Source organism: Podarcis vaucheri (assembly GCF_965113315.1).
Source record: "Podarcis vaucheri genome assembly, chromosome: 4".
Taxonomy (NCBI): domain Eukaryota; kingdom Metazoa; phylum Chordata; class Lepidosauria; order Squamata; family Lacertidae; genus Podarcis; species Podarcis vaucheri.
The window spans coordinates 21360373-21386647 of NC_138762.1; the positions used below are offsets into that span (position 1 = coordinate 21360373).

Below are 26275 nucleotides of genomic sequence, written 5' to 3' on the forward strand. Positions count from 1 at the left end.
ATTAGGAAGAGTCTCAAGCTACTTTCTTTCTTTTCTTAAGCATGTTTAAGCTAGGAGGGAGTGAAAGGCCAGTGGAAAATGGCCAAAGATAAATAAACTGTTTACAAAACGTTAAGTATGGCTGAATCTAATATTAATAAAGGTTGGTAAAGCCAAATGCTAGGCACACTAGTCTGCTAAATTCTTTAGGAAATCTTCATTCCACCCTCATCCTCCAACCAAATAAATAAGTAGCAACACGCACTTTAACTCAGAAGCAAGTCTAATTCATTGAGACTAATGCTCCAGTAAGTTTGTTTAGGGCGGCAGCCTAAAAATAGTTTTGTTTTTCTTTTGCAAAACAGTCTGTCAGTCCCCTCAGAGGCTAAATGACTATTCCCTCCCCCTAATAAAGCTTGTTGTTTATACTGACAAGCTCCTTTTTAAAGCTTCCAAGGGGATGGTTAAAGACAGCAATGATTAAAACACACTTTGTAAATGATAAATAAAATACCTTGGCAGTGTCCTTTCAAATTGATTACCTGCCTGCATTCACAAGTGAGGATGAGGCTGGGAAATAGCGTCACTTGAAGGTGCCAGGAAAGCAGGTCAGAGCGGGCAGAAGACAGATGTGGGACGTAATAAGCAGCAGGGGAAAAAAATCCAGTATGGCTGGCAGTGGCTCTCCAGAGTTTCAGTTGCCTGGGAACATTTATGCCACAATGGCCTGGTCCACATGCAATGCTAAGCCAAGCCGTGACATAAACAGGCAAGTGCATGGAGTAAAAATCACAGCCGTTTAGCTCCACCCAGCACTGCTGCCGCCATGCTGCACAGCGCTAAGCCATGATTTGGTTCAGCATTGCTTCTGAACCCAGGCTAGTGGCTTGTTTTATTCTAGACAAACCACAAGGTTTGGTTTGGCACTCATGGTTTGTCTTAGGGAGCCTGGGTTTGGACATAACACTAATCCAACCCATGACTTAGCTCCAGCCAGCAGCAAAGTAGCCATGTTTTTCGGTCTGTGGGCACTTGCTCATTTGTGCTCAGCCATAGTTTGGCTTAGTGTTACATGTGTACTGGGCCATTGAAAAGCATGTCACAAATCTCTTTATCTTCTTACTGCCCTGGGCCTGCTCCCCTGGGTCTTCAATTTAAAGGCAATTGTACAGCAATGTAAACATTTAGCTACTCTGCTTGTGTAACTGGACTGCAGCACCAGCATGGCGTCTTGTTTTGTGTTGATGCTGTCATTGCTGTTGATACGTCATAATGTAATGTTGATATTGGATGTTGATATTTCATTATGCAATCAGATTTTTTGTTAGCTTCAAGCTGTCCCATTTTCAGTACCAGTACACTAGTTTAAAAGGCTTAAGGCTTCAAATGATAAAATACACACAGAGAGAGAGAGAGACAGAGAGAGAGAGAGAGATTATATGCATGTGTGTTGCCTTTCAGTCACTGTTTTCTCCCCCATTCCTGCCACCTTCACAAATGAAAAGCAAATTAAGTTGAACATAATGCTTTCACTGCTTTTTATTAAGAACAGGGTGTGTGATCCTGCCTTCACACCATTACAATAAATAACTTGCTACTAAAGCATTGCTAAGTGCCTCTTTTGTTTATTGTGCATGCTTCACTTTAGCCCACTTTCAAATCTGCATGCAAACGAAGTACAGAAACTGTTTTAAAAGGCTGATGCAACCTTGCACCAACTAGTACCTTACTGCATGGAGCAATCCAATAAGCCATCGACAGGAATGGCAGCCCAACAGCAACAGCAAGAACCACTAAAAACTTCACCGCCATCGTCTGTTGTCGTAAACCTGACAGATTCTCATACCAGATAGAGAGGAGCTGCTGCTGGCAGTTTGGATGTGCTACAAACTAAACAAGAAAGGAAAGGAGTACAAGAGAACATTACCACCACTCATTTCATAATTAGCCGCTAGCGAAGGTATTAAAACAGAAACAATGCAGGTAATCTTCATGTGATTATCACAAAGGGAAGAGCAGCGGTGTGGATGAAAGAAGCTTCTGTGTGCAATACATGCCTATATAAGGCAGTAGGTTTCCTTGTCAAGACAACACACTGGGTTTTACGTTTTCTGCAATTTCATCCTTTAAATTTTTTTTCCCCTCCAGGTTTCCCTAGAAGATTCTTACTGCAAATAAAAACTGCCAGGTTGGGTCAAGCAGATGGTGTAAATTGTGTTCAGACATGGCTTGAAAGATGCCTCTGGGATTTTTTTCAATCTAGGCACGGTGGTAGCATCCATCCCCTTTTATTGGATCACAGCATTTTGTAGGAGAGGCCTTGTGCCTCTGAAAATGTGAAGGGCACTTTAGCTACATTTAAATAAAATCTGCACAGCAGGCACCTCATGGAAGCTATAGAGCAACTTTCTCCAAAGTTGGGTGTCCCCCACCCACGTAGTTGATACTCACGTGGACCTCTCCACACCTTCAAAGGCTTCCATTTCATTGAAATTGGGTTTTTGGGGGGAAGGGACTGTAATGCAATTGGGCTATATTATAATTTTGACTGGTGCGGCCCAGGTTTATGCAGAACATGCCAATTTTGAAAGCACTTCAGTGGCAGTCTGTTAGCATTTAGGTCTAGTTCCAATTATTGATAATGGCCTTTAAGCTGTCTTGCACTAAGTCACAACACTGCTCTGTTGGACTGGAAATGGCTCTCCAAGGTTTCAGAAAGGGACCTTTCCCAGTCCTACCTGGAGATATCAGGGATTGAACCTGGGATTTGCTGGGTGTTAAACATGTGCTCTACCAATTAGCTATAGCCCTGAAACATGTACTGCATGTGGGCTGTATGTCCTGTAGGTTTCTGCTAATGTACTGCAGGATATATAAATGCTAAATTGAATGTCAAAAGCACTTCCAAATTATCCAGAAAGTTCAGGAAGGTTTATCTTCACATGCTGATCCATTGGGACAAGGACAAATGTTCATGGAACTCTGTGTGTTATTTGGATACTTGGTACTTGGATAGGAAGATAAATGGGAAGGAAATTAATGGAAACATCTCTGACCCAATCAGCTGCTTAAACCAGAGCTTACCTTTTTGACTTCATACTTTATGGCAAGTTTTAGGCGGCTAAGGCTAGGGCGTCCGTGTTCCCCATGGTGCAGCTCAACATCTCCGTTTAGAATAGCTTCTACTTCTTCTGTGTTTCTGCATAAATCAAGAAGTCCAACCACAAAGTCTTTGCACTGCATAGACAATTTTTTGTAATCATTCTGTGAAGGAAAAGAAGCCACAGAAATCGGCCATTTTTTAAAATAAGCAACAAGCATAACATTAACTAGTGACCCATCTAGCTTTATTCAAAGGTGACTGGCACAAGTCCTGTCTGCTCCAAGTCCATTTTTGGAGGGGCTTGCATTTTCCCAATCAGCAGTGATCACCTGCACAGCAGCAAACCAAGCAGTCACACAGGTCACCAGGCTGCAGTCTCCCCCACTATGGTGAGATGCATTGTTAAAATTAAAGTAATTATTTATAAATTTGCACCTGTACATGCAAATTAGCATGCACATGTTCTGTGCAAACTGGCACCCTCTTTTGTCCTCATCTTTGGCAATGTGAAAGCGATCTAAAGGTGGTTCATTAGATTCCCCTTAAACTGGCATGACTATATTTTTTCCACTGTAGGCTGAGTAATCAATAACGTCCTTAGCTGTGCCTGGCTTCTTACCCTGTGGGGGCCAAACAATGACAGCTCCACATTTTCATAACTAAATTGATCCCCCCATGCTCAGAATGCCAGACACTGGGGAGACAAAACTTCAATCCCTGTTTGTGGACTTCCTAGAGACATTTGGAGGATAAGGCTATAGCGGAAAGAGCAAAGCAGTCATTCTCTACCACAAAGTCACATGGCTAGAGTGGCCCGTGTGTCATTGAAAGGAGGAAAAAGAAGCTCTAGCCACCCCACTTTGTAGTAGACAAGCTTTGGCCTCTGGTGGGATGGGAATGGCGGCAGAGACAGCAGCAGCCACATACTCCCTCAAAAAAAAAAAATCCTGGCAGGAGGGAAGAGTGTTCTTGTGTTTGGGTCCTACTTGCAGGTTCCCCACGGTGGTAGACCAGATGGGGCATTGCCCAGAACCATCAAGATCTTCTTATGTTTTTAGGTTAACCAATGGAAACAGGAGACTAAAGAAGATGGCTTGATCCAGCAGTGGCCTCCTGTTATAAAACTAACCCCTAACCCCAGGAGAGAAAAAAACCCAAAGCAACTTACCTTGAATTCTTTTTCAATGTTAGCAAGCACAGCCAGCTCATTGCTTAGTTCTAAGGCAATCATTACGGGGTCCTCGCTAGACAAGGAAAGGTAAGCAGGGCTGGCCAAGCCTTTGTAGGCATTGATCCTGGACCTGGAATGGCTGAAGGAATCGTGCTTTTGCTTCTCGTTGCATTCGCTGCATTTGCAGAAGTAGTCGTGAGGCCTCTCAATGCGAGCGCCTTTCCTCAGCAAGGTGTGCACGATTTCGTACTCGTGGCAGTGAGCAGCTAGGATGATGGGGGTCACATCGTGAGAGAAGCGGGTGCCGTCCTCGTCGTAGGCATAAAAGTCATCGTGCTGCACCTCCGATTGGCTGGGGCTTGTGGCCAGTCTCTTACCTTCAGCGAACGCAGGGTGACCCAAGATGGCTTCTACTATCCGGACATAACCTTTGCTAATGGCCAAGAGCAGGGCGTCCCCAACCCGTGACAGGTTCTCCTTATTAAGCAAGAGCTCGGTGATTTCCAGGTGCTCGTTTGCGACGGCAAGCTGCAGAGCATTCTGCCCCATGTAGTCCACACAGTTCACGTTGAGCGAGGTACATTCCTCCAGCATCTTGCGGACCACAGGAATGTTGCCATATTCTGCCGCTTCCAAAAAACGCTCCTCTTCAATAGAAAGGCTGGTTGAGTGGTCATTAAACATATATGCCGGTCCACGATTGGCAAGCCTCCTGCCTTTCTCTCGGACAATAGTCTGCTGTCGGAGGGCATGTCTGTTCTCAGCACCTCTACTGTAGGGAAAGAGAGAAATAATTAAGTCTTCAGCTTTGCTTTGCTTTCTTTTTAATGCATTTCTTAGACCTGTGTAAGGGGAGGTTCTTTGAGCCAAGGCTGAGGACTCCTTATCTCCACTCACATCCATGGGCTGAATTCGATAGGCAGATGGGGCCAACCCAAGTGATGCCAAGTGACCTATTTTTGCCTGTGCAGGTAGAAAGCAGCAAAGCACTTGCAAAGCCCCTTCGCACAATGCTTCCCTTTTTTAAAAAAATGATATTTATTAAAATTTCAGAGAAAAGAATTACACAAAAAGAAGAAATACAAAAATAAAAAACAAAAATAAAAATACAAGAAGAATATAAAATACAAAATACAGAATAAAAAAATAAAAACACTTACAAAGGAAAAGAAAAAAGAAAAAAATGAATCAATCTTTCCATGCCTTACATTCATATCCTTGTTTCCCTGACCTCCTCATACCTCCCTTTTTTGTATTCCAATTCAATTAGTTAATTCAGCAATTTCTTTCCCTTTTAATTTTCTCCTAATCCTTTAACTTAATATAGTATAACTTTAAATTTTCACCTGTTATCAATCCATTTTTACATACACCTTTATAGCCTTACTGCTTAAACCACTTAACTTCATTCTAACATCATTCTAACATTCATTAATTTTACAATATTTCTGTAGATAATCTTTAAATTTCTTCCAATCTTCTTTCACCAACTCTTCTCCCTGGTCTCGGATTCTGCCAGTCATTTCTGCCAATTCCATGTAGTCCATCACCTTCATCTGCCATTCTTCCAGAGTGGGTAGGTCTTGTGTCTTCCAATACTTTGCAATAAGTATTCTTGCTGCAGTTGTGGCATACATAAAGAAAGTTCTACGCACAATGCTTCCCAAGCACCCATTATCAGCTGTCAATGCTTCAGAATCTGTGTGCAAGGGGCTTTACAGGCACTACTAATAAGCTGGTCAGTGGTTTCTGCAAAGAGCCTTTCATCCAAGCCCCAGCTGTACCTGGCATCAGGTGTGGGGTAGGTGGGTGCAGCTTGGACAAAATGCATAGCCTTCAAGTGTCCTGATTTTCCCAGGACAATCCTGGAATTACAGAAGCCGTCCTGGCTTCTGATTTGATACCAGAATGTCCCAGTTCCCCACTCCACTAACCCTGTGCTCGGGGAAGAAGATAAGGCAACACTTGCAGCTGGCACTTAGAGTGGTGCTGTGCTTTCATGTGTGTCAGCTGGCTCCAACAAGAGCATGGCTCCAAAACACACGTGCCCTGATTTTCATCAGAGGAATGGTGGAGGTTATGAAAATGGCTTCACAAGCCAAATGGGCAGGCTTTCCATCTGTGGCTTCCCCACCCCTGCTTTGAGCCTTACCTCCAGTTATAGACCGACAGGACCAAATTAACTTAACATTAAAAACAAACTGTGGAAAGAACAGGTGGAAGCAGCACCCAATGTGGCTAACAACTATAATAAAATAGCAAAAATGGGTACAATGGACAGCTAAGTGGCATGGCACATTCATAGGAACTCATAGAAAGCCGCCTTATAGTCAATCAGACCATTGGGCTCAGTATTACCTACACTGATTGGCAGTGTAGTGATAGGGTTCCGGACAGAACCTCCCAGTCCTACCTGGAGATGCCAGGGACTGAAACTGGGACCTTCTGCATGCAAAACAGATGCTCTACCTCTATGGGCCCATCTCCTTCCCTGCTTCCCCCTTGTGCAACAAGGCACCATCTCTACGCTAACCTTCCCAACTTAAGTGCCAACGTTACAGAGCTGACCTGGTTGCGGAGGATAGGTCCCAGCAACCAGCAGATTGATCATTACATAACACCCGTATTGTTTTGTTGGGTTGCTCATCGCTGTGTTTGGGTGCCAATGCACAAAATATAACTGTGCAACAAGTGATTCCCTGTATACCACTCCATTATAACAGCCCCAACGTGGTTGCTGCTGCAGTTAACCGCATGAAGAAGCTTCGACATCTCACTACTGCAGTGTAGGTTAATCATATGCATTTGGGGAACTATAATTTAAACAACCTGCTCTCCAAATGATAGAAGAAATGGGTACACCCTGCTTTGTGGGTAGACACAGGCCAACGTCACCCCACCCACCTCATGATTTCATCCAGCTCAGAGAAAACGGGAAATCTGTAAGAAAATCGGCTGTCTTCTCACTCTCTGCTCGTTCTCTGTTTATTCTCAAAGAACCTCTCTCAGCAGCACTTTCACTTCCAGATCCTCAGAAACGTTTAAGGAAGGAAATTCCAATGCGGAAGAGCAGGGCCGGTGGCATTTGAAAAGTTACTTGCTCCATGGTAAGCTATAATCTGTCAGAAACGTTTCCACTGGCCTTACCTTTATCCCAGCAGTATAACAGTAGCTAATCTCGACTCACACCTGCTCTTCCGTCCTCATCCCCAATCTGAATTAAGACCAAATCCATATAGCTTCACTTGCTCCCCTTCTCTCTCCTTTGCATAAGTCATCGCAAATTACAAGCAAATCATATGTATCCTTTGCATTGCATTTGGCAAAACTCATAACAACTTGATCATCTGAAACAAAAGCTGAAATTGGCTTTTGTTTTTTAAAGAGAATTTTGTTGATCTTTTTTGTAGAAGTACATTAGAAGATTCCACAAAACAAATGTGCATAAAAAACCACAAACAAACAAAAAATGTATGAAAAGAGCAACATGTCTGCTGAATGAAATAACTTGTCAATAAACATAAAAAGAGTTCTACAGTAGTACATCGGGTTAAGAAGTTAATTCGTTCTGGAGGTCTTCTTAACGTGAAACTGTTCTTAACCTAAGGTACCACTTTAGCTAATGGGGCCTCCCGCTGCGGCCGTGCGATTTCTGTTCTCATCCTGAAGCAAAATTCTTAACCTGAGGTACTATTTCTGGGTTAGCAGAGTCTGTAACCTGAAGCGTCTGTAACCTGAAGCGTCTGTAACCCGAGGTACCACTGTATTGTTGTTATCCTCATTACTGGAGTGCTGTTGGTATGCTGGTGGTCCATGACATTTATTGATATAAGTGGAATCCATGCAACATCTAAATTATCCTGTTTCACTTTACCCTCAATGACTCGCCTGTGTTGGGTCAAATGTTGAGATAATGCTAAGATTTGTTTATGTGAAGCTTTTTTCATCCTTCTCCTCAGCCAAAAAAAAAAAGCTCCCCAGAGAAGCTTATGTAAGGCTAATAAAAGCATGACAGTTCATAAAATGGGAAAGAAGCAGAACCACAGCTAGAGGTTGTGTCCAGCCTATGACAATAACCAAGCCAGGTCACCTATGAGAGGCTTCTGAGACTTTTGTCTGTGCTATCTATGAACCACCCTCACTGGGCACTCACAGGAAACTGTTCCAAAACTTAGTTCCATGCCCAGCTGATAATACCTAGTAAACACTTCATATTATTATTCTGTTTTTCTTTTTTAGGCTTAGGACTTTTCTAGTTGCAGAGGCATAGTTGACCTCAGCCATCAACCAGTTTTCAAACTGAGCAAGACCTCTCCGCAGCAGATGAAAACACACATTTAAAACGTTTACCAACAAGTGGCAGTGAGCAGATTCCAGAGCGACTCTTTACAAAACTCACTAGCAGAGAATTCAATCCAAGACCATTGGCTGTACTGCTGGATAAGTGCTTAATGGCTATTGTATTTGTATTTATTTATAAACCAATAAAAAAATATTGTTGTTGTTGTTTTAAAAAAATGTTCTTGGATTCATTGGTTCATTTATTCATGTTTGGTGGGAACGTTAAAAACTTCTGGAGAATCATGTATTCTCCATTATAATCTGCAGTTACAGGTCAAGCCCTTTCTCCAAATTCTGCCTTAGCCCTGCTATCTTTGGATATATACTTAGACTTCAAAGCAGCACAGTTTATAAAATGGGAACTAAAATTAGATGCATGAAATCATAAAACTTCTTCCTTCCCAATAACCCAGCAGAAAAGAGGAAGCGAAGAAGAAGAAGAAGAAGAAGAAGAAGAAGAAGAAGAAGAAGAAGAAGAAGTCAATTCTGTGGATCACCTGAGTAAGTTTGAAAGGACTTGCTTTTGATGCTCTCAATATAATAATAATAATAATAATAATAATAATAATAATAATAATAATAATAATAATAATAGCATTTATATTCCACCCTCCCCAGCTGAAGCCGGGCTCAGAGTGGCTAGCAAAAATAAAAGTAACACAGCATTCTAAAATCAATTCATTTTAAAATCAATTCAAAATCAAATTAAGGCAACCATTGGGCTAGAGTTCTGTGAGGATTACCAAAGGAGGGGGTCAGAATGCGCCAAAATGACCCTGGCAGGCTAAGAAGCAGGACCAGATTTTGACTGAGCACGGGGCATGTAGCCATGTGCCCTTTGCTGGGTCCCCTCTAGCTGCATTCCATTGATTTGGGGGTCCCCATGACAGGCACCAGTGGTTGGCCCCACTGGGTCTCCACCAACTCCCCAAGGATGACCTTATGCTTCCCCCAGGACTGGGAAGGACACATGTGCTTAACATCTGTTTGCATGAGAGGCCTCTTTTCACATGGTGAGAACCATCGATTTCTCTCATGACTCAGCACACTCGGGTCACGAAGGGTGCTACTTCACCTACTATCACTCCCCGAATCTTTCTAATACCGCAATGTATGCAGCGTAAAGTATACTTGCAAGACAGCCTTTCAAAACACTTTCCTGCCAGAGCACTCTGCAGAAAATCCTTGGTAGAAGGAAAACCATTAAACCGAACAATGCTGCTTGCTTTTAAAGAAAAACCCTGAAAGACCTTCAGAGAGATTGCAAAGGCTTTTCAACAATAAAGACACCAACACCCAACACCACCAAATACACACACACATGCACACCCTGGATAAAATCTGATAGAATTCACTATCTGTTGTCCAAATCTCCTAAGGAAATAAGGGACAAACCTGGGGTGTATAGACTGGCGATGACTGAAGAATAAAAGGACCTCAACCAAATGATAGGGGGCACTGCATTCGATTTATTTTCATTCTTGAACAGGAATGCCAATTCAGCATCCAAGGATTTCAACACAGAAACACCAAAAAGCAACTCCAAAAAAGCAGTAAAACAACAAAATTAAGGCCGCTGCACCAGTAGAAAAAGCAGCAACAGCTAAGAACCCTGAAATAATATCAAATCAAACCAGCTTTGGAGTCTGTGATGCTTCACTACACTGCAGTTATGCAGAGCTTTTTCTCTTTCTGGCACAGTCCAGTGATCCCATGCTCACGTTTATTTACAAACCATAAAATGGTTTCTTCTAAGATTTGCCCATAAAAATGAAACCGAGTATTTTTCACAAAGTTCCACATCCTCAGGAACATAAACCAGGGTTTGATACTTTAAAAGCGGAAATAAATTTTACTGATAAAGAGTCAAGTCATTTGATAATTTCAGTTAGATTTCCTGTGAAATAAATATGTTACAAGTCCAAATCTATTCCCATATTTCAGACATCTCAGTCTTGCAGTATCAAGGGTTTAATTAGGGTTGTCAAGCAATTACAAAATTGGGAAAGATTAATCATCCGCCTATTAATGGTTTAAATTTAAATAAATCTGCATACTGTCAAATCCTCAATATAGATGCCTAAAGGAAGTGTGAGGCAACATATAGCTTTAATAAATAATAGCTGTCATTAATAATGAATATCATTTTAATATTCTGTTTTTCACTCTATGCTACAGCAACACACCACAATCAAAGTAGCATACTGAGTCACAGCAGCCACTATGGAAAAATAATCTTAATGCTTCAGACTGAAGTATATTATTATTATTAATAAGATTTATATACCGCCTTTCCTCACAAGATCTCAGGGCTACTTGTGTTTTTACTTTTTGTCTCAACACTAAAACTACAAAGTAAAAACACAATTAAATAGTTGAAACAAGGACAACAAAATATTATTATTGATTTGATTCATAAGTATACACTGTGGAGGTGATCTTAATCTGCAATGTAAAGGATTTTCCAAGTTTGTTTTGATGCCATGTGGATGACTGTATACAAGACAGCCATTTGTGGCTGGACAGGGGGGGAGTGAGATTCAAAACCAATCACCACCACAGATCAATATAAGAAATAGGAATACTAGTCTATTAAACTGCAATGAATCTGTTTTATTATTTCTTGTGTAATGAACATGCTTGAAAAGTGGATGAGAGCTGCTTCTGCTTTAGAAGTTTCCCAGAGTTTAAACTTGCTTCTGGCAGCAGCTATTAATCTTTGGTAGACTCTGCTGGAATTCGAGCTTTTATGTTGAGCTTCCAGACTTTCGGCATCTTTCAGAATATCAGTTCTCAATCTGTTTTTCCTCTTACTGACTGCTTTTCTTAACAACCACCTCCTGCTAAAAGTCTTTTAAAGTGTCCCATACAGTCAAGATGGAATACCAGAATTAGTTTTTATATAAAGAGAGGAAGAAAAGGGGGGGGGGAAATGTTTTAATTATTCTTCCAAGTTTTTAGGCAATAAATGCAGCTAGTTCCTGGATCTAGGTTCAACATCTTCAGGTTTAATGCAACTTTCTGCTATATGCACAGTCTTCTATCTATAAATGACAAATAAGTAGTCATATATCTTACATTTGTCTCGACAAGGAACCTTAATTAGCAGCTCACCTCTTGCCCTCCTTGCCCTATTGCCCTCCAAAACAGATGGTTAATAATTTTAAATTTTTATCTTAAACAGATGTCAGAGATCTTGGGTTCACATTCTCATGCATCATCAATGAAAGATCTCCTTTTTGGAGGTCTTTAAACAAAGGCCTGACAACCATATATCAGGAGTGCTTGACGGCGTCTCCTGTCTGGCAGGGGGCTGGGCTCATCTGCCCCCCTGGTCTCCTACAGCAATATGACCCTATGAAATAAGAATTTAACATTTCTTTCTTTCTAGATCCTTTGCATAATTACATTTAAGCCAGTATATTTCATACATTATCATAGATAGCTTTTTAGAAGAATAAACCTTCTCAAAGTAAAAAGGAAGGACTAGTTTACAGCCTCAAAATAAAATAGGAAAAAAGCCTCTTCTGTTTACACTCCCCTTCTCTAGCCATTTGCTCTTGGCCTTTAACCTTAGGAAGATATGGCTCAATTTTAATGGAGGCACATGGTTTTATTTTACTGTTTACCAACTTTTAATTATGTAGGGTCAATGTAACCTTGCTCTTCAGCCTGTAATTCCCTTTGACTTTGAGAATTGTTTTCTGCTATAAATCAGGGGGCCCCCTTGTCCAGGAGGATAAACATCTTGCCAAAGTACTTAGGCAGCTGGTCTTCTGCCTGGCATAAAACATTTGAAAATCTTTAAGCTCATTTTAAAATACAGACCCTAATCAAACTATAAGCCTTGATAAAAATGCAGGCTATGATTAGATGCCTCACTACCATACTTGTTGGGGAAGACGGAAATCATAATCCAAATCACCCAGAAAGCACCAGGTTGGCAAAGACTACATTAGAGAATGAAGAAGAAGAGGAGGAGGAGGAGGAGGAGGAGGAGGAGGAGTTGTTTAGACCTGATATCCTGCCTTTCAGTCCCCTTAAGGAGTCTCAAAGCAGCTAACAATCTCCTTTCCCTTCCTCCCCCACAACAAACACTCTGTGAGGTGAGTGGGGCTGAGAGACTTCAGAGAAGTGTGACTGGCCCAAGGTCACCCAGCAGCTGCATGTGGAGGAGCGGGGAAGCGAACCCAGTTCACCAGATTACGAGTCCACCGCTCTTAACCACTACACCACACTGGCTCTCAATGAATGAAGTGGCAGTGAAGAGACCAAATCACATCAATTCACTTGGTTCTTGAGAAGCCATGCTTCTTTGGAAGTCCAAGCTACTTCATCCAGATGCTGGTTTGTTTTTAAGGCTATAAAAATGTGGTGTAGGGAACAAGTGTAGGATCTGGACATCAAAGCCACCTTCTGATCCATGTCCCGCAACTCACCCACAGCCAATTCAGGGCAGTCATGGGCCAATATCCAAAAAGCTACTTTTGGTTCCCCAAGACTTGAGTGTGCCTGTTAAGATTTCTTTGGCTTGCTTACTTTGAACATCAGACATACACACCCCATGTCACTACAACACAACCTGCTTTTGAATGTCTCCCATGTTTCAAAGCAAATTTGCTATGTGGTGGTGTGAACTTTCAGCTCAAGGAATGCAAGCAAGTCCTTGGGGTATGTGGAACTGATGGGTTGGGTTTTTGGGTCCCAGTCATCAATTTGCTTTGCCTTCTAAGTAATACAGTCTTACATTATATTAATAAAATGAATTTGTTTTTAGGAGTTGAGTTTAATAGGCTAGCATTGGTCTGACTCTATGCTTAACTGGTTTGCATTGTATGAAATCAATTAAAGAAAATGAGTCATCCCTTTTCACAATTTTTATTTAACAACATTTATATACTGCTTAATTGTAAATAACATTTGTAAGTATATGCAGAATGTATGATCCATTACAAACAGAGCTAGTTGTGCACCAAATCTCTTGTCTCATTTTCCTATTCCTTTCACTCTTGGTGAAACAGTGCAACTCTGACGCTGTGCAGCAAAACATGCCAAGGTAGTATGAAATGAAACCATCCATCTCCATTTGAAATGTCAGCAATGCAATTTAACTTCTGGGTGGAATAAATTGGGTGCTCTGCTTTGAGCAGCCAAAGTAAATGGATCCAACAACTTGAGATTCCCTTTAACTGGATGTGTTTCCACACAATGCGGTAAACAGGAAGCTTGACACATTCCAGCTAAAACATTAAACACTCATTCCCTTTGCTTTGTGTGAAATTATATAATGGACACTACCATGGCTTTCTCACCCAGTTAGAAAGAATAATTACATTAGGCAGTATCTGACGAAATACTTCCACTTGTGCGATGGAACTTTCCCTTCCTACCCTCTTCCTATGCATCTCCTTGCCCTCCCCAAATCTTCTCTGAAGGGCTTGGGGGAACCCTGGAACAGATTCAAGGGGTGCACAGAGAAATGAGAAGGAAGGAAAATTCCATTATGCAGCCCAAAGTATTGTGCTATCAGATCTACTTTGTTGAGTAGCACCCATTTTAAAGCTCTCATAAAGATAATAGAGAGAGGAAGGAAGGAAGGAAGGAAGGAAGGAAGGAAGGAAGGAAGGAAGGAAGGAAGGAAGGAAGGAAGGAAGGAAGCTCCAATATAGCTACCATATAAAAAATACAGAAAGGACAATGAGTACCATTTTCTCCTGGCTCTACTAAGGATTCAATGGGGCATAGACAAAGTATGGATGGTTGGAGCCAGTCTACATTAGTTGAACTTAGTTGCTATTTAAATCAATGGGACTTAAGTCATTAATAAATTATCCAATGGATTTCAATGGGACTGAAGTTCAACTAACTTGCAGCACAACTCTTATCTGTATCTCATTGACATGAATGAGGCATACGCCCCAGGCAATTTATATGTTTGCAGCCTAGGTTTGTATCCAACCATGAGCCACGAGTGGCGTGGCAGAGTTCAAAACACATAATTTAGGTAAAATCAATCCATGTAATTAGATTCATGCAATTAAACATTGTAAGGCATTTAAAATGTGTTTGGGGCGGCTATTGGTTTGCTTTTTATGATTATTTTGTGTTCTCGTTTTGTATTTTTATGTTGTGAACTGCCCTGTGATCTTCAGATGGAGGGTGGTATACAAATTTAATAAATAAAATGTAACAGAAATGTGCTTGCCCTTGTCCTGTTTTATGATGCAATATTTTGTTTTGCGTTTCCTAACTCACATCTCCGCTTCTTGAAGCAGAAAATGGCCGACATTTTTAATGGCAGCAAGGAAAATTAGCTATTATTTCTGCCTAATTGGGCATTTATAATAAATATTTATCTGATAGGGTGTGTTTAGCTTAGAATTATTTAGAGGTCTGATGTTGATTGCTGTTTGTACTCAGAAGGAAGAGAAGAAGAAGAAATCCAGTGCTGGCTCCAGATATCAGGGGTAAACTCGCCATAAAAACAAAACCGAAGCACTCATCTATTTCATTTGTCTTTCAGACAAGATAGAGCAATTAACCCACTGCCAGAAAGAAACCATTGCTGCAGCAATTTATATTGCAATGCATTGAGGGATTTTGTGTTCATGATGCCTCTGACTGATGTGATAGAAGGGCAGGGAAGGCAGAGAGAGGAATGGAAATGCAGAGAGCTCAAAGAAGTAGGGAGGTAGAAACCTGAAAACAAGAGAAGCAATCAACTGATGTAGTAGAATCATAGAATCATAGAATCATAGAGTTGGAAGAGACCACAAGGGCCATCGAGTCCAACCCCCTGCCAAGCAGGAAACACCATCAGAGCACTCCTGACATATGGTTGTCAAGCCTCTGCTTAAAGACCTCCAAAGTAGGAGACTCCACCACACTCCTTGGCAGCAAATTCCACTGTCGAACAGCTCTTACTGTCAGGAAGTTCTTCCTAATGTTTAGGTGGAATCTTCTTTCTTGTAGTTTGGATCCATTGCTCCGTGTCCGCTTCTCCGGAGCAGCAGAAAACAACCTTTCTCCCTCCTCTATGTGACATCCTTTTATATATTTGAACATGGCTATCATATCACCCCTTAACCTCCTCTTCTCCAGGCTAAACATGCCCAGCTCCCTTAGCCGTTCCTCATAAGGCATCGTTTCCAGGCCTTTGACCATTTTGGTTGCCCTCCTCTGGACACGTTCCAGTTTGTCAGTGTCCTTCTTGAATTGTGGTGCCCAGAACTGGACACAGTACTCCAGGTGTGGTCTGACCAGAGCAGAATACAGTGGCACTATTACTTCCCTTGATCTAGATGCTATACTCCTATTGATGCAGCCCAGAATTGCATTGGCTTTTTTAGCTGCCGCGTCACACTGTTGGCTCATGTCAAGTTTGTGGTCAACCAAGACTCCTAGATCCTTTTCACATGTACTGCTCTCAAGCCAGGTGTCCCCCATCTTGTATTTGTGCCTCTCATTTTTTTTGCCCAAGTGCAATACTTTACATTTCTCCCTGTTAAAATTCATCTTGTTTATTTTTGCCCAGTTCTCTAATCTGTCAAGGTCGTTTTGAAGTGTGATCCTGTCCTCTGGGGTGTTAGCCACCCCTCCCAGTTTGGTGTCATCTGCAAATTTGATCAGGATGCCCTTGAGTCCATCATCCAAGTCGTTGATAAAGATGTTGAATAAGACCGGGCCCAAGACAGAACCCTGTGGCACCCCACTAGTCACTCTTCTCCAGGATGAAGAGGAACCATTGATGAGCACCCTTTGGGTTCGGTCAGCCAGCCAGTTACAAATCCACTGAGTGGTAGCATAGTCAAGACCGCATTTTACCAGCTTCTTTACAAGAATATCATGGGGCACCTTGTCAAATGCCTTGCTGAAATCAAGGTAGGCTACATCCACTGCGTTCCCTTCATCTACCAGGCTTGTAATTCTGTCAAAAAACGAGATCAGGTTAGTCTGACATGACTTATTTTTCAGAAATCCATGCTGACTATTGGTGATCACAGCATTCCTTTCTAGGTGCTCACAGACTGTTTGCTTAATGATCTGTTCCAGAATCTTCCCTGGTATTGATGTCAGACTGACTGGGCGGTAATTATTTGGGTCCTCTCTTTTCCCCTTTTTGAAAATAGGGACAACATTTGCCCTCCTCCAGTCTGCCGGGACTTCGCCTTTTCTCCAGGAATTCTCAAAGATGACTGCCAGTGGTTCTGAGATCACATCTGCCAGTTCTTTTAATACTCTTGGATGCAGTTCATCTGGCCCTGGAGACTTGAATACATCTAAACTAGCCAAATATTCTTGTACTATCTCCTTAGTTATTCTGGGCTGTGTTTCCTTTGCTGAATCATTTGCTCCAAATTCTTCAGGTCGGGCATTGTTTTCTTTATTGGAGAAGACTGAGGCAAAGAAGGCATTGAGTAGTTCAGCCCTTTCTGTGTCCCCTGTTTGCATTTCACCATCTTCTCCTCTGAGTGACCCCATTGTTTCTTTGTTCTTCCTTTTGCTACGAACATACCCATAAAAGCCTTTTTTGTTGCTTTTAACCTCTCTAGCAAGCCTGAGTTCATTCTGTGCTTTAGCTTTTCTGACTTTGTGTCTACACGTGCTGGCTATTTGAATTCTTCTTTGGTGGTTTCCCCCCTTTTCCATTTTTTGTACACATCCTTTTTTAATCTTAATTCAGTTAAAAGTTCTTTAGATAGCCACCCTGGCTTCTTTAGGCACCTTCCATGTTTCCGTCTCATTGGTATTGCCTGACGTTGTGCTTTTAGTATCTCCCTCTTAACAAACTCCCAGCCATCATGAACTCCCTTTCCTTTTAGTATTGTTGTCCATGGGATCTCACCTAGCACTTCCCTAAGTTTTATGAAGTCGGCTTTCTTAAAGTCAAGAAATTGAGTCCTAGTATGCTTGGCTACTCCTTTCCGCTGTATAGTAAACTTCAGAAGAGCATGATCACTCGCGCCTAATGATCCTTCCACTTCTACCCCACTAACCAGGTCATCAACATTGGTTAGGACCAGATCTAAAATGGCTGTTCCTCTTGTTGCTTCTCCCACTTTCTGGACAATGAAGTTGTCTGCAAGGCCAGTGAGGAATCTGTTTGACCTTATGCTCTTGGCTGAGTTTGACGTCCAACAAATATCCGGGTAATTGAAGTCCCCCATTACTACTATCTCCCTTCCTTTTGCATGCTTGGCCATCTGTTCCAGGAAGGCATCATCTATGTCCTCCGTTTGGCTTGGGGATCTATAGTAAACTCCCACAATGAGGTCTCTGTTATTCTTCTCTCCCTTAATTTTGACCCAAATGCTCTCACTTTGGCTTTGAGGATCTAAATCTTGGATCTCTTCACAGGAATACACATCCCTGACATATAACGCCACTCCTCCTCCTTTCTTGTCTGGTCTGTTTCTCTGAAATAGATTGTATCCCCCCATTATTACATTCCAATCGTGGGACTTATCCCACCAGGTTTCAGTGATGCCTATTATGTCATATTTAGTTTGCTGTACCAAGAGCTCAAGCTCATCTTGTTTATTTCCCATGCTTTGCGCATTAGTGTACAGACATTGAAGTCCATTAATCATTCCCCCGTGTCTCTTATTTAAGGATTTTTTCCTCCCACCACTAGGTCCGCGTGCTGTTTGCTCCATTTGGTCTATGACATTTGGATGATCATCTTCATTAATTGATAGACTCCTACCTTCAGGAGCACTGTCTCCCTCCCCCACATTAGTCAGTTTAAAGCCCTCCTGATGAGGTTTCTGAGATTTTTGGCAAAAACATTTCTCCCAACCGTTGTGAGGTGCAGCCCATCACTTGCCAGAAGTCCATCTTCAAGAAACTGCAGTCCGTGATCTAAGAATCCAAACCGTTCCTGTTTACACCATTTGCGAAGCCAGCTGTTCACTTCCACTATTTTCCCCTCTCTCCCTGGGCCACGTTGTTCAACTGGGAGGACAGATGAGATGACAATTTGTGCATTTAGTTGCTTCAATTTCCTGCCGAGAGCCTCGTAGTCTCTTTTGATCTTCTGGAGGCTATTGCTTGCAGTGTCGTTGGTTCCCACATGAACCAAGAGGAAGGGGTATTCGTCAGTGGGTTTTATGATTCCTTGCAGTCGTTCAGTTACATCTTGGATCTTAGCCCCGGGGAGACAGCACACTTCCCGAGACATCTTGTCAGGCCCACAGATCACTGCTTCTGTTCCCCTCAGTAGGGAATCCCCTATCACCACTACACGCCTCCTCTTGGGTTTGGTCGGGGTTCTTCCGTGAGCTGTCCGTTCCAAGGTCGCCTGCACATTCCCTGAGGACTGACTTTGCTGCTCGTCTTCATATACCTGATCGACTGTAATGAGGGAGAGATCCTCAAATGGAGTCTGCTCTTCGTCTTCCATGCTAGGGGAGAGGACCTCAAAGCGATTGTGTATTTCTAAGCAATCAGAGTGAACCCTGGGCCTCCTACTTCTTTGAGTCACGTTTCTCCATATATCTGGCTCCTGTGTTGGTGAACTAGACTCCTTCTCAGGGGAGTCCCCTGTCTCCTCCTTGGTGGAGACGGTGTGCTCTGTTGCTTCCAAGAAGAGCTCCAGCTCTCTAATTCTTTGGAGCGTAGCTACACGTTCCTCCAGTTGCTGGACTTTGTCTTTTAAGAGGGCAATCAACATGCAATTGCTGCAGGTAAAGCTGCCTGCAACCTTTGGCAAGATGGCAAACATTGCGCAGGAATCGCAGGCGACTGCAGCTGTTCCCTCCCCTTCCATCTTGAGATCGTGTCGTTGGGGTTGGCTACAGAGGTCCTCCATCATAAAAAGCTTGAAGACAGGACAAATAACTTCCCTCACACAAAAAAACACCTAGATCTCCCTCAACAAACGTTTGAGACTAGCTCCCCTAAATCTAAAAGATGGGTCTAACTGCGCGCGCCGCTAGGCGCGCGCCGCTGCCCTACAAACTCTGATAAGCTCCTCCCACAGCTAATCCCCTGCCTCAACAGAAACCCTGCCCCCTCTGACCTTTACACAGGGAAAACAGCTAATCAGCCTCAAAGAAACACACAGACACAAGGAGGGTTGACACTGAAGTCATCGCTGACAGAAATGGAGATGGGAATTTTGAGCTAACAAAAGACAGGGTAACAGCAGATCCATGATGTTTTGACCCACAGAGCAAATACAGTGGTACCTCTGGCTTAATTCTGAACTTAATTTGTTCCGGAGGTCTGTTCTTAACCTGAAATTGTTCTTAACCTGAAGCACCGCTTTAGCTAATGGGGCCTCCCGCTGCCACTGCCGCCGTGCAATTTCTGTTCTTATCCTGAAGCAAAGTTCTTAACCCGAGGTACTATTTCTGGGTTAGCGGATTCTGTAACCTGAAGCGTATGTAACCTGAAGCGTACATACAAGGTACATACAAGCTGAGGCTCCAATACTTTGGCCACCTCATGAGAAGAGAAGATTCTCTGGAAAAGACCCTGATGTTGGGAAAGATTGAGGGCACAAGGGGACAACAGAGGACGAGATGGTTGGGCAGTGTTCTCGAAGCAACTAATATGAGTTTGACCAAACTGCGGGAGGCAGTGGAAGACAGGAGTGCCTGGCATGCTCTGGTCCATTGGGTCACGACAAGTCGGACACGACTTAATGACTAAACAACAACAACAAAATGAAAAGTTCTGGAAATCTCAAAGTTTGCATACTATTTTGTGATGCTTTGGTTGGCCTAATAAAGGTATTGGCCCAGTATTGATTTGGAATGTAACCCAGGAGTAAGTTCCATTGAATTCAGAGGGCTTACCTCTGAGGTTACATGCACAGAATTGCCCTGCTAGTGTTGTTATTGACAAAATACTGAATCTGAAATTTTATGGACAATCCTCAAGAAGGAATGGGACCGTTGTCTAGAGTAAGCTGTCACTGACTTCAACTGCACCAATATCTGAGTCTGAAAATAGAAGAAAACTATCAAAATTTCATTAGCACCAGCTTCATGTTTACTCCAAACACTGCATCATCCACTATAAATCAGAACACAGCAGAGAACTCAAGAAGGCACAGAAGCATTAAAAAAATCACTGCCATGAAGGACTTTTAATTGCAAAGACTCCCACAGTGGCATTTGGAATTATTTTTCCAAGAAGACATTGAAGTCTAGAAGCAGAAGACCTCATTTTGATAAATTTTTCTACTCCTAAGGCTCAGAAATGATTATTTGGAACCAAAATACTAAAATAATCTGCTTCTCCCATGTTTTTATATAAAAAACAAGCATCTTACAATGGATGCAAACATTCCTAAGAGAGTTCCAGTTTCTCTTGAATGAGACGGATTTTCTAGATTCATTTCAATCAGGGTTTCAAGCTGGTTTTGGCATGGAAACTCCTTTGGTTGTGACCATGTTGATTCTTCCCGAATTGGTGAGGGTTTGTTTGACAACAATGAGAAACCAAGCCATTAGTGTCATCGGCTGTCAGGGCTGTTGTCAGACACATGTCAGCAAGGAAAGAAGCAGATCTCCATTGTCGGTGAATTTAACTCTCTATTCAAGGAAACAAACATACAACTCGGACTAGTGGTCTAAGCACACTTTCCAGTAGGTCTTGCCCCTATGGAGCAGTTGCCAGGACCGAAGGTATCTACCATCTACCCTTTCTAAGGATTCTCCTCCCCTGGATGTTTCCCAACCAGTCTCAAACTGCATCTGCACACCTCTGGCCTCCGTTCTGCTCTCCTCATAATTCTGCAAGTTCTTGGAGACCAGGGTGGAGAGGAGCTTGTTGCAGCAGGAGAGGGAGATTCTCTGGATTCTTCTGCAGCCTCTTGACTCCCCTCCTCTGCTTCAGCCTCAGAGTCTGAACTGCTCCCTGTCACAGGCTCTTCTTGCTCACTAAACCCTGTTGCCCCTTCAGCGTCTGGCACCTCCTCCCCGCTCTTCTCCCTCTGACCTCTCCTCAGAGTCCCACCACCAATCTCCTGGCTCTGAGCCTTCCTGCTCTGGGGTTTCCCTTGGGGGTTTCCCTTCTGGTGCCTCCTACCACCCTTCTTCATCCAGCCAGTCCCTGACATCGGCCAGTCCTGTGGAACACCCTGCCAATAGAGATTCAACAGGCACCTTCTGTGCCAGCTTTTAAATGCCTCCTGAAAACTTTTCTATTCCACCAGAGTATATCCCCTACAATGGTTTGTTAATGTTTGCTTGTAATTTCTTTTTAACTTTTTGTGCTTTTATTGTCTGGTTTTACATTTTTATATTGTTGTAAACTGCTGCGATATATTTTTATGATACAGCAGTGTGTGTGTACACACACACACATACTGCTAAACATCTGGAGGGAACCACATTGGCTACTCTGGCAAGTAACTTGACACATCAGTATCAAAACCCAAAAAACCCCACACTACAAATACGTTACTGCAGCCAGCCACCACCAACAACTAAGCAGAAAGGCATTTGGATCAATGATTTTGGTTTTTTGTTTCCATCGGGCAAGTTTCATGGGGATGAAAAATCCATTCCTAGAATTACATCAAAGACTGATGCTGGTAGATTAAGGTTGAATCCATAAGGCCACATAATATCTAATTAGCAACAAACCCCCTTCAGTTCAATGGGAATTCATGCCAGCTACGTGAGTACATGACTGCAGTCTTAGTGGGGATTTGTAAAATCTTATCCTTAAATGCTTATTGTGTTCCCATGATCACATTGACTCAAAAAATCAATATTTACGTTTTTCTTTTCTTCTGAAGTGCATTTAAACGGGTAAGTGGTGTTAATCTCCAACACTGTTTGTCAGAATATGTTAATTGATGTGAGGTAAGGCACAAACTCCAACAAGTTTGTCAACCGGCCCCTTTTGTATAATCAAGTCCCTCTTACTTTTCAACAAGCACCTATAACGCTACTCAGAGTACACCCATTGAAATTAGAGTGAAAAGTGAAAGAAATATAGTAGATCAACAGAGTATTTCAGCTTGCATCTTTAAGGGGAATCTGGAGGGGAAGGTTCTGTTTAGTGTTTCAGGGGCGTCTTATTTCACTCTGCACTTCATGCCTCAGGAACCCCCTATATCTATGATTACGAAGCATAAAAAGTAAAAGCAGCAAGTGGTCTCAAAAGACCACTACATTTTGCAATCCAATCTAGAATAAACCCAAAATCATGTCTTCTTTGTGAATTACTTCCAGCTTTCTTTGCAACTTTGTGGGTTGCAAGTTGTATGGCTTTGGTCTAACCCAAACTTTGGTCTCCAGCTGTTTTGGGGCTGCTATTCCATCATCCCTGACCAGCTATGGATGATGGGAATTGTAGCCCCAAAATAACTGGGAAACACTGGTCTAACCTAACTGACAGTTATTATGTGGCTAAACATGCTTCTCTGATCTCCTTGGTGAAAAAGAAAGCTATCCGTGCAAGAAACAAATAAATTTAGTGCTGCCCTACGACCATTAGAAAGCATATCGGTGTTAACCCAAGACATCTCTTAACTAGTTCCCTAGTGACAGACATCCACAGAGACAAATGGGCATTAAGGCTTTCCATTTAAGACTTGAGACAGCATTATCACTGGCACAGAAATTGTTTTCATGGTAGAAATATGACGGAATTGGATGTGGAGAGGATCTATGCTAAAAGCCTTTATGTTATTAACTTTATCTTGAAGACATTAGTAAATCCCAATGAGGGAAAACTATGGATCTGCCACTAAACACACTGGTGGGGTGTAAAGTGAGCTTCCCTGAGCATATCTACTTGCATGTTTCAGCCTCGATAACACTTTCAGCTGATAATAATAAAGAACCTGGAGAAAAGTCAGGAGCTTATATGTGCTATTTAGCCACAATTTCCCACAATCCTTCCATTTTTCTTTTGAGGTGGATAGTAGAAAATAAACCATGAAAGGCATTGTGTGCATGGATGTCAGCAAAGATACATGTCATGATTTAAGTACGAAGGTGAGTGTCCTGAGTGACCCCAGTTATAAGCAGTAAACTAAACAGAGACACAGAGTAAAAGGTTGCAGTAGCCAGAGATGCAGGTTTGCAGAAAGGAATTCAGGCCCAATTAGAACTAAGGAACAAATCATCTCTTTTTGTGATCTGTCCAGGGTGCTGAAAGACCTGCTGCCCCTGACCACCTTTGCTCTCTGCTCCATGATTCCCAACCTCGCCCAGGACATTCAGACCCCTGTGTATCAACAACTCACTGACATCGGCTCAAGATAACTTGCTGAACCTCGCTTTTCCCAACCCTTCTATGGGCTCTGCCTCAACAGAATTGGGCATCGTACGTGCACTAACCCAACGTTGCTGGATGAACCAGCATGAGAAGCAGACCCAAATTCTCACATGTACTACTATTATCACTTGGATAACTGCAACATCAAGGCATGAATTAGACAGTGTGAAAGTGTGATTACAAAGGGCACTTCACATCTCAGGAATAACTTCATATCACCTTGTCTGGGCAGGCACACCTTCAAAAGCTGGGTGAGTTGGTACCAACCTGAGGGATGCTTCCATGACTTTGGCCCAACGATGGGCAGCAAAAGAGTTAAACAAACAAAGTCTGGCAAAACCCATTTAGAGATGTATGCTCCCTTCTTCCTGTGTGCTCTAAAGGACTGTCACATAGAAGAAGGAGCAAGTTTGTTTTTTCCTGTTCTGGAGCATAGAACTCAAACCAATGACTTCAAGTTACAAGAAAGGAGATTCCAACTAAACATCAGGAAGAACTTTCTGAGAGTAAGAGCTGTTCAACAATGGAACAGACTCCTTCAGGAGGTGGTGGGCTCTCCGTTAGAGGTTTTTAAGCAGAGGTAGGATGGTCATCTGCCATAGATGCTTTAGTTGAGATTCCTGCATTGCAGGGGGTTGGACTACTAGATGATCCTTGAGGTCCCTCCTTCCAACTCCATAATTCTTTGATCTGACGAGCAGGCAAAGGCATCCTTGACTGCAAACTAGCACTATGTACAAGGAAAGGAAGGAAATAGTGGAAGGCCGGGTAGCTTTCTGCCAGTGCTTAGCTAAGGGACACCTGATTAATTCAGAAGCCACCCTGTTTTATTACGCTGTGCCCATTCAGTATAAACCTGGTAAAGTGCTAATAGAAAAGATCCCACTTTGTTGGCAGGAAAAAAATACAAGTCATGCTCTGCTTAAAGCACTATTCGATTCACAGGAAACAAAGCCTAAGGTGTTTGCTCAAGCAGGACACATTTTTATTAGTCGTATGGAAAATGCTCATAATTTATACCGCCTAGGATGCTCTGCAAGCTTCAATCCTTAGAAAAGTATCAGAGGGAACCTAACTGACTTTTCACATTGTAATATATACTGTAGATCAGGAGCGCTGTCAGGCTTGGGCAGGGTGCCTTTTTGCAAGGTGGGGACTGCATCACCTCACTCTCTGCTGATCTGTCCCCACCCATATAAGCAGTAGTTGGATGGCCACCTGTCATGGATGCTTTAGTTGAGATTCCTGCACTGCAGGGGCTGGAATACACGGCGCCCGGGGTCCTTTCCAACTCTAACAGTTCTATGATTATATGATTTTACATAGTCCTGGATTGGCTGCTTTGCTCTCTCTTTGCCTGCCATCCCCTTGTTCTGCTCTCCTAATAAGCTTACTAGATGAGAAAGGATGGCTTTTAAAGGGTCCTTCCCCTATATGCTTAACAAGCAGGAAAGAGTTTTGATGGGGAGGCTGGGTCACAAAGAGCTCACTGCAAGGAGTTTCCTACTGGCAGATGCTCCTCCAGCTCCCTGTCATCTTCGTTTGCTCACAATGTCTCTGAGCCTCATGGCTCAAAGGCATTCCATGCAAGAGAGGATGATGGCTGGCTGGAGGCACATCGACTGCCACTTCTGCTTTGCTCTGAGGCCTGCTGCCAATGTCCTCATTATTTGCCATCATTCACTCTGGGAGCCCCTTCATCTGTAAGGTCCTGGACTTCTGCCCTGAAGCCCATTCGCAACAACACCACCGTCTGTAAACTCAACCTCCGAAGTAAAAGAATGCTATATAAGATCCCAATCGCCTTCTAAATCCAGCCTGCAGACAGTTCAGGAATCAGCGTGTTTTTACATGAGTAGAATGTGTCCTTTTATTTAAAATGCATCTCTGGGTTATTTGTGGGGAATAGGAATTCGTTCATTACCCCCCCCCCATATAGTCTGGCCCCCCACAAGGTCTGAGGGACAGCGAACCAGCCGCCTGCTTTAAAAGTTTGCTGACTCCTGCTTAAGAGGGAGGAGATATTAAATCAAGAAAGAAAGATAAATAAATAAAATAAATAAAGTTGCTGTAATAGTATCTAGGGTTTAACGTAAAATCTCTTGCTGGCCCATGAAAAGTTGCAGGTATTGCCTTGGATTAAATTAGGGGTGGTGAACATTTTATTAGCTGTTAATACTTATATTACAGTGAATGAATAAAGAAAGTGATGGAATGTGACTGAATAAAGAAAATGACTGAAGTCATCACAGTCTCCAAAGAGAAACTATTACGGTCAATATTAAATATATCGATCTATGTTTCTGCCCAGTTATGTATATTCAAGTGTTTTGCTGCTGCCTTGCTTCCAACCTCTCCACAACAAAAGGAATTATCTATATTAGGTAAGGAGAAAGGTAGAAGGGTGAAAATGAAGATGGATACAACCCTCTGAGAAA

General features: G+C 42.5%; 1 protein-coding gene across 1 annotated transcript in view; it reads right to left on the reverse strand.

The window, feature by feature from the left end:
- Nucleotides 1–26275, reverse strand: part of TRPC6 (transient receptor potential cation channel subfamily C member 6) — a 69820-nt gene that overhangs the window by 19770 nt on the left and 23775 nt on the right. Inside the window, exons 2-4 of the mRNA XM_082219135.1 lie at nt 4251–5025; nt 3064–3243; nt 1705–1869 (exon numbers count right to left, since the gene is read on the reverse strand). Coding sequence (XP_082075261.1) covers nt 1705–1869; nt 3064–3243; nt 4251–5025 — 1120 coding nt within the window. The remainder of the gene's footprint in view (nt 1–1704; nt 1870–3063; nt 3244–4250; nt 5026–26275) is intronic.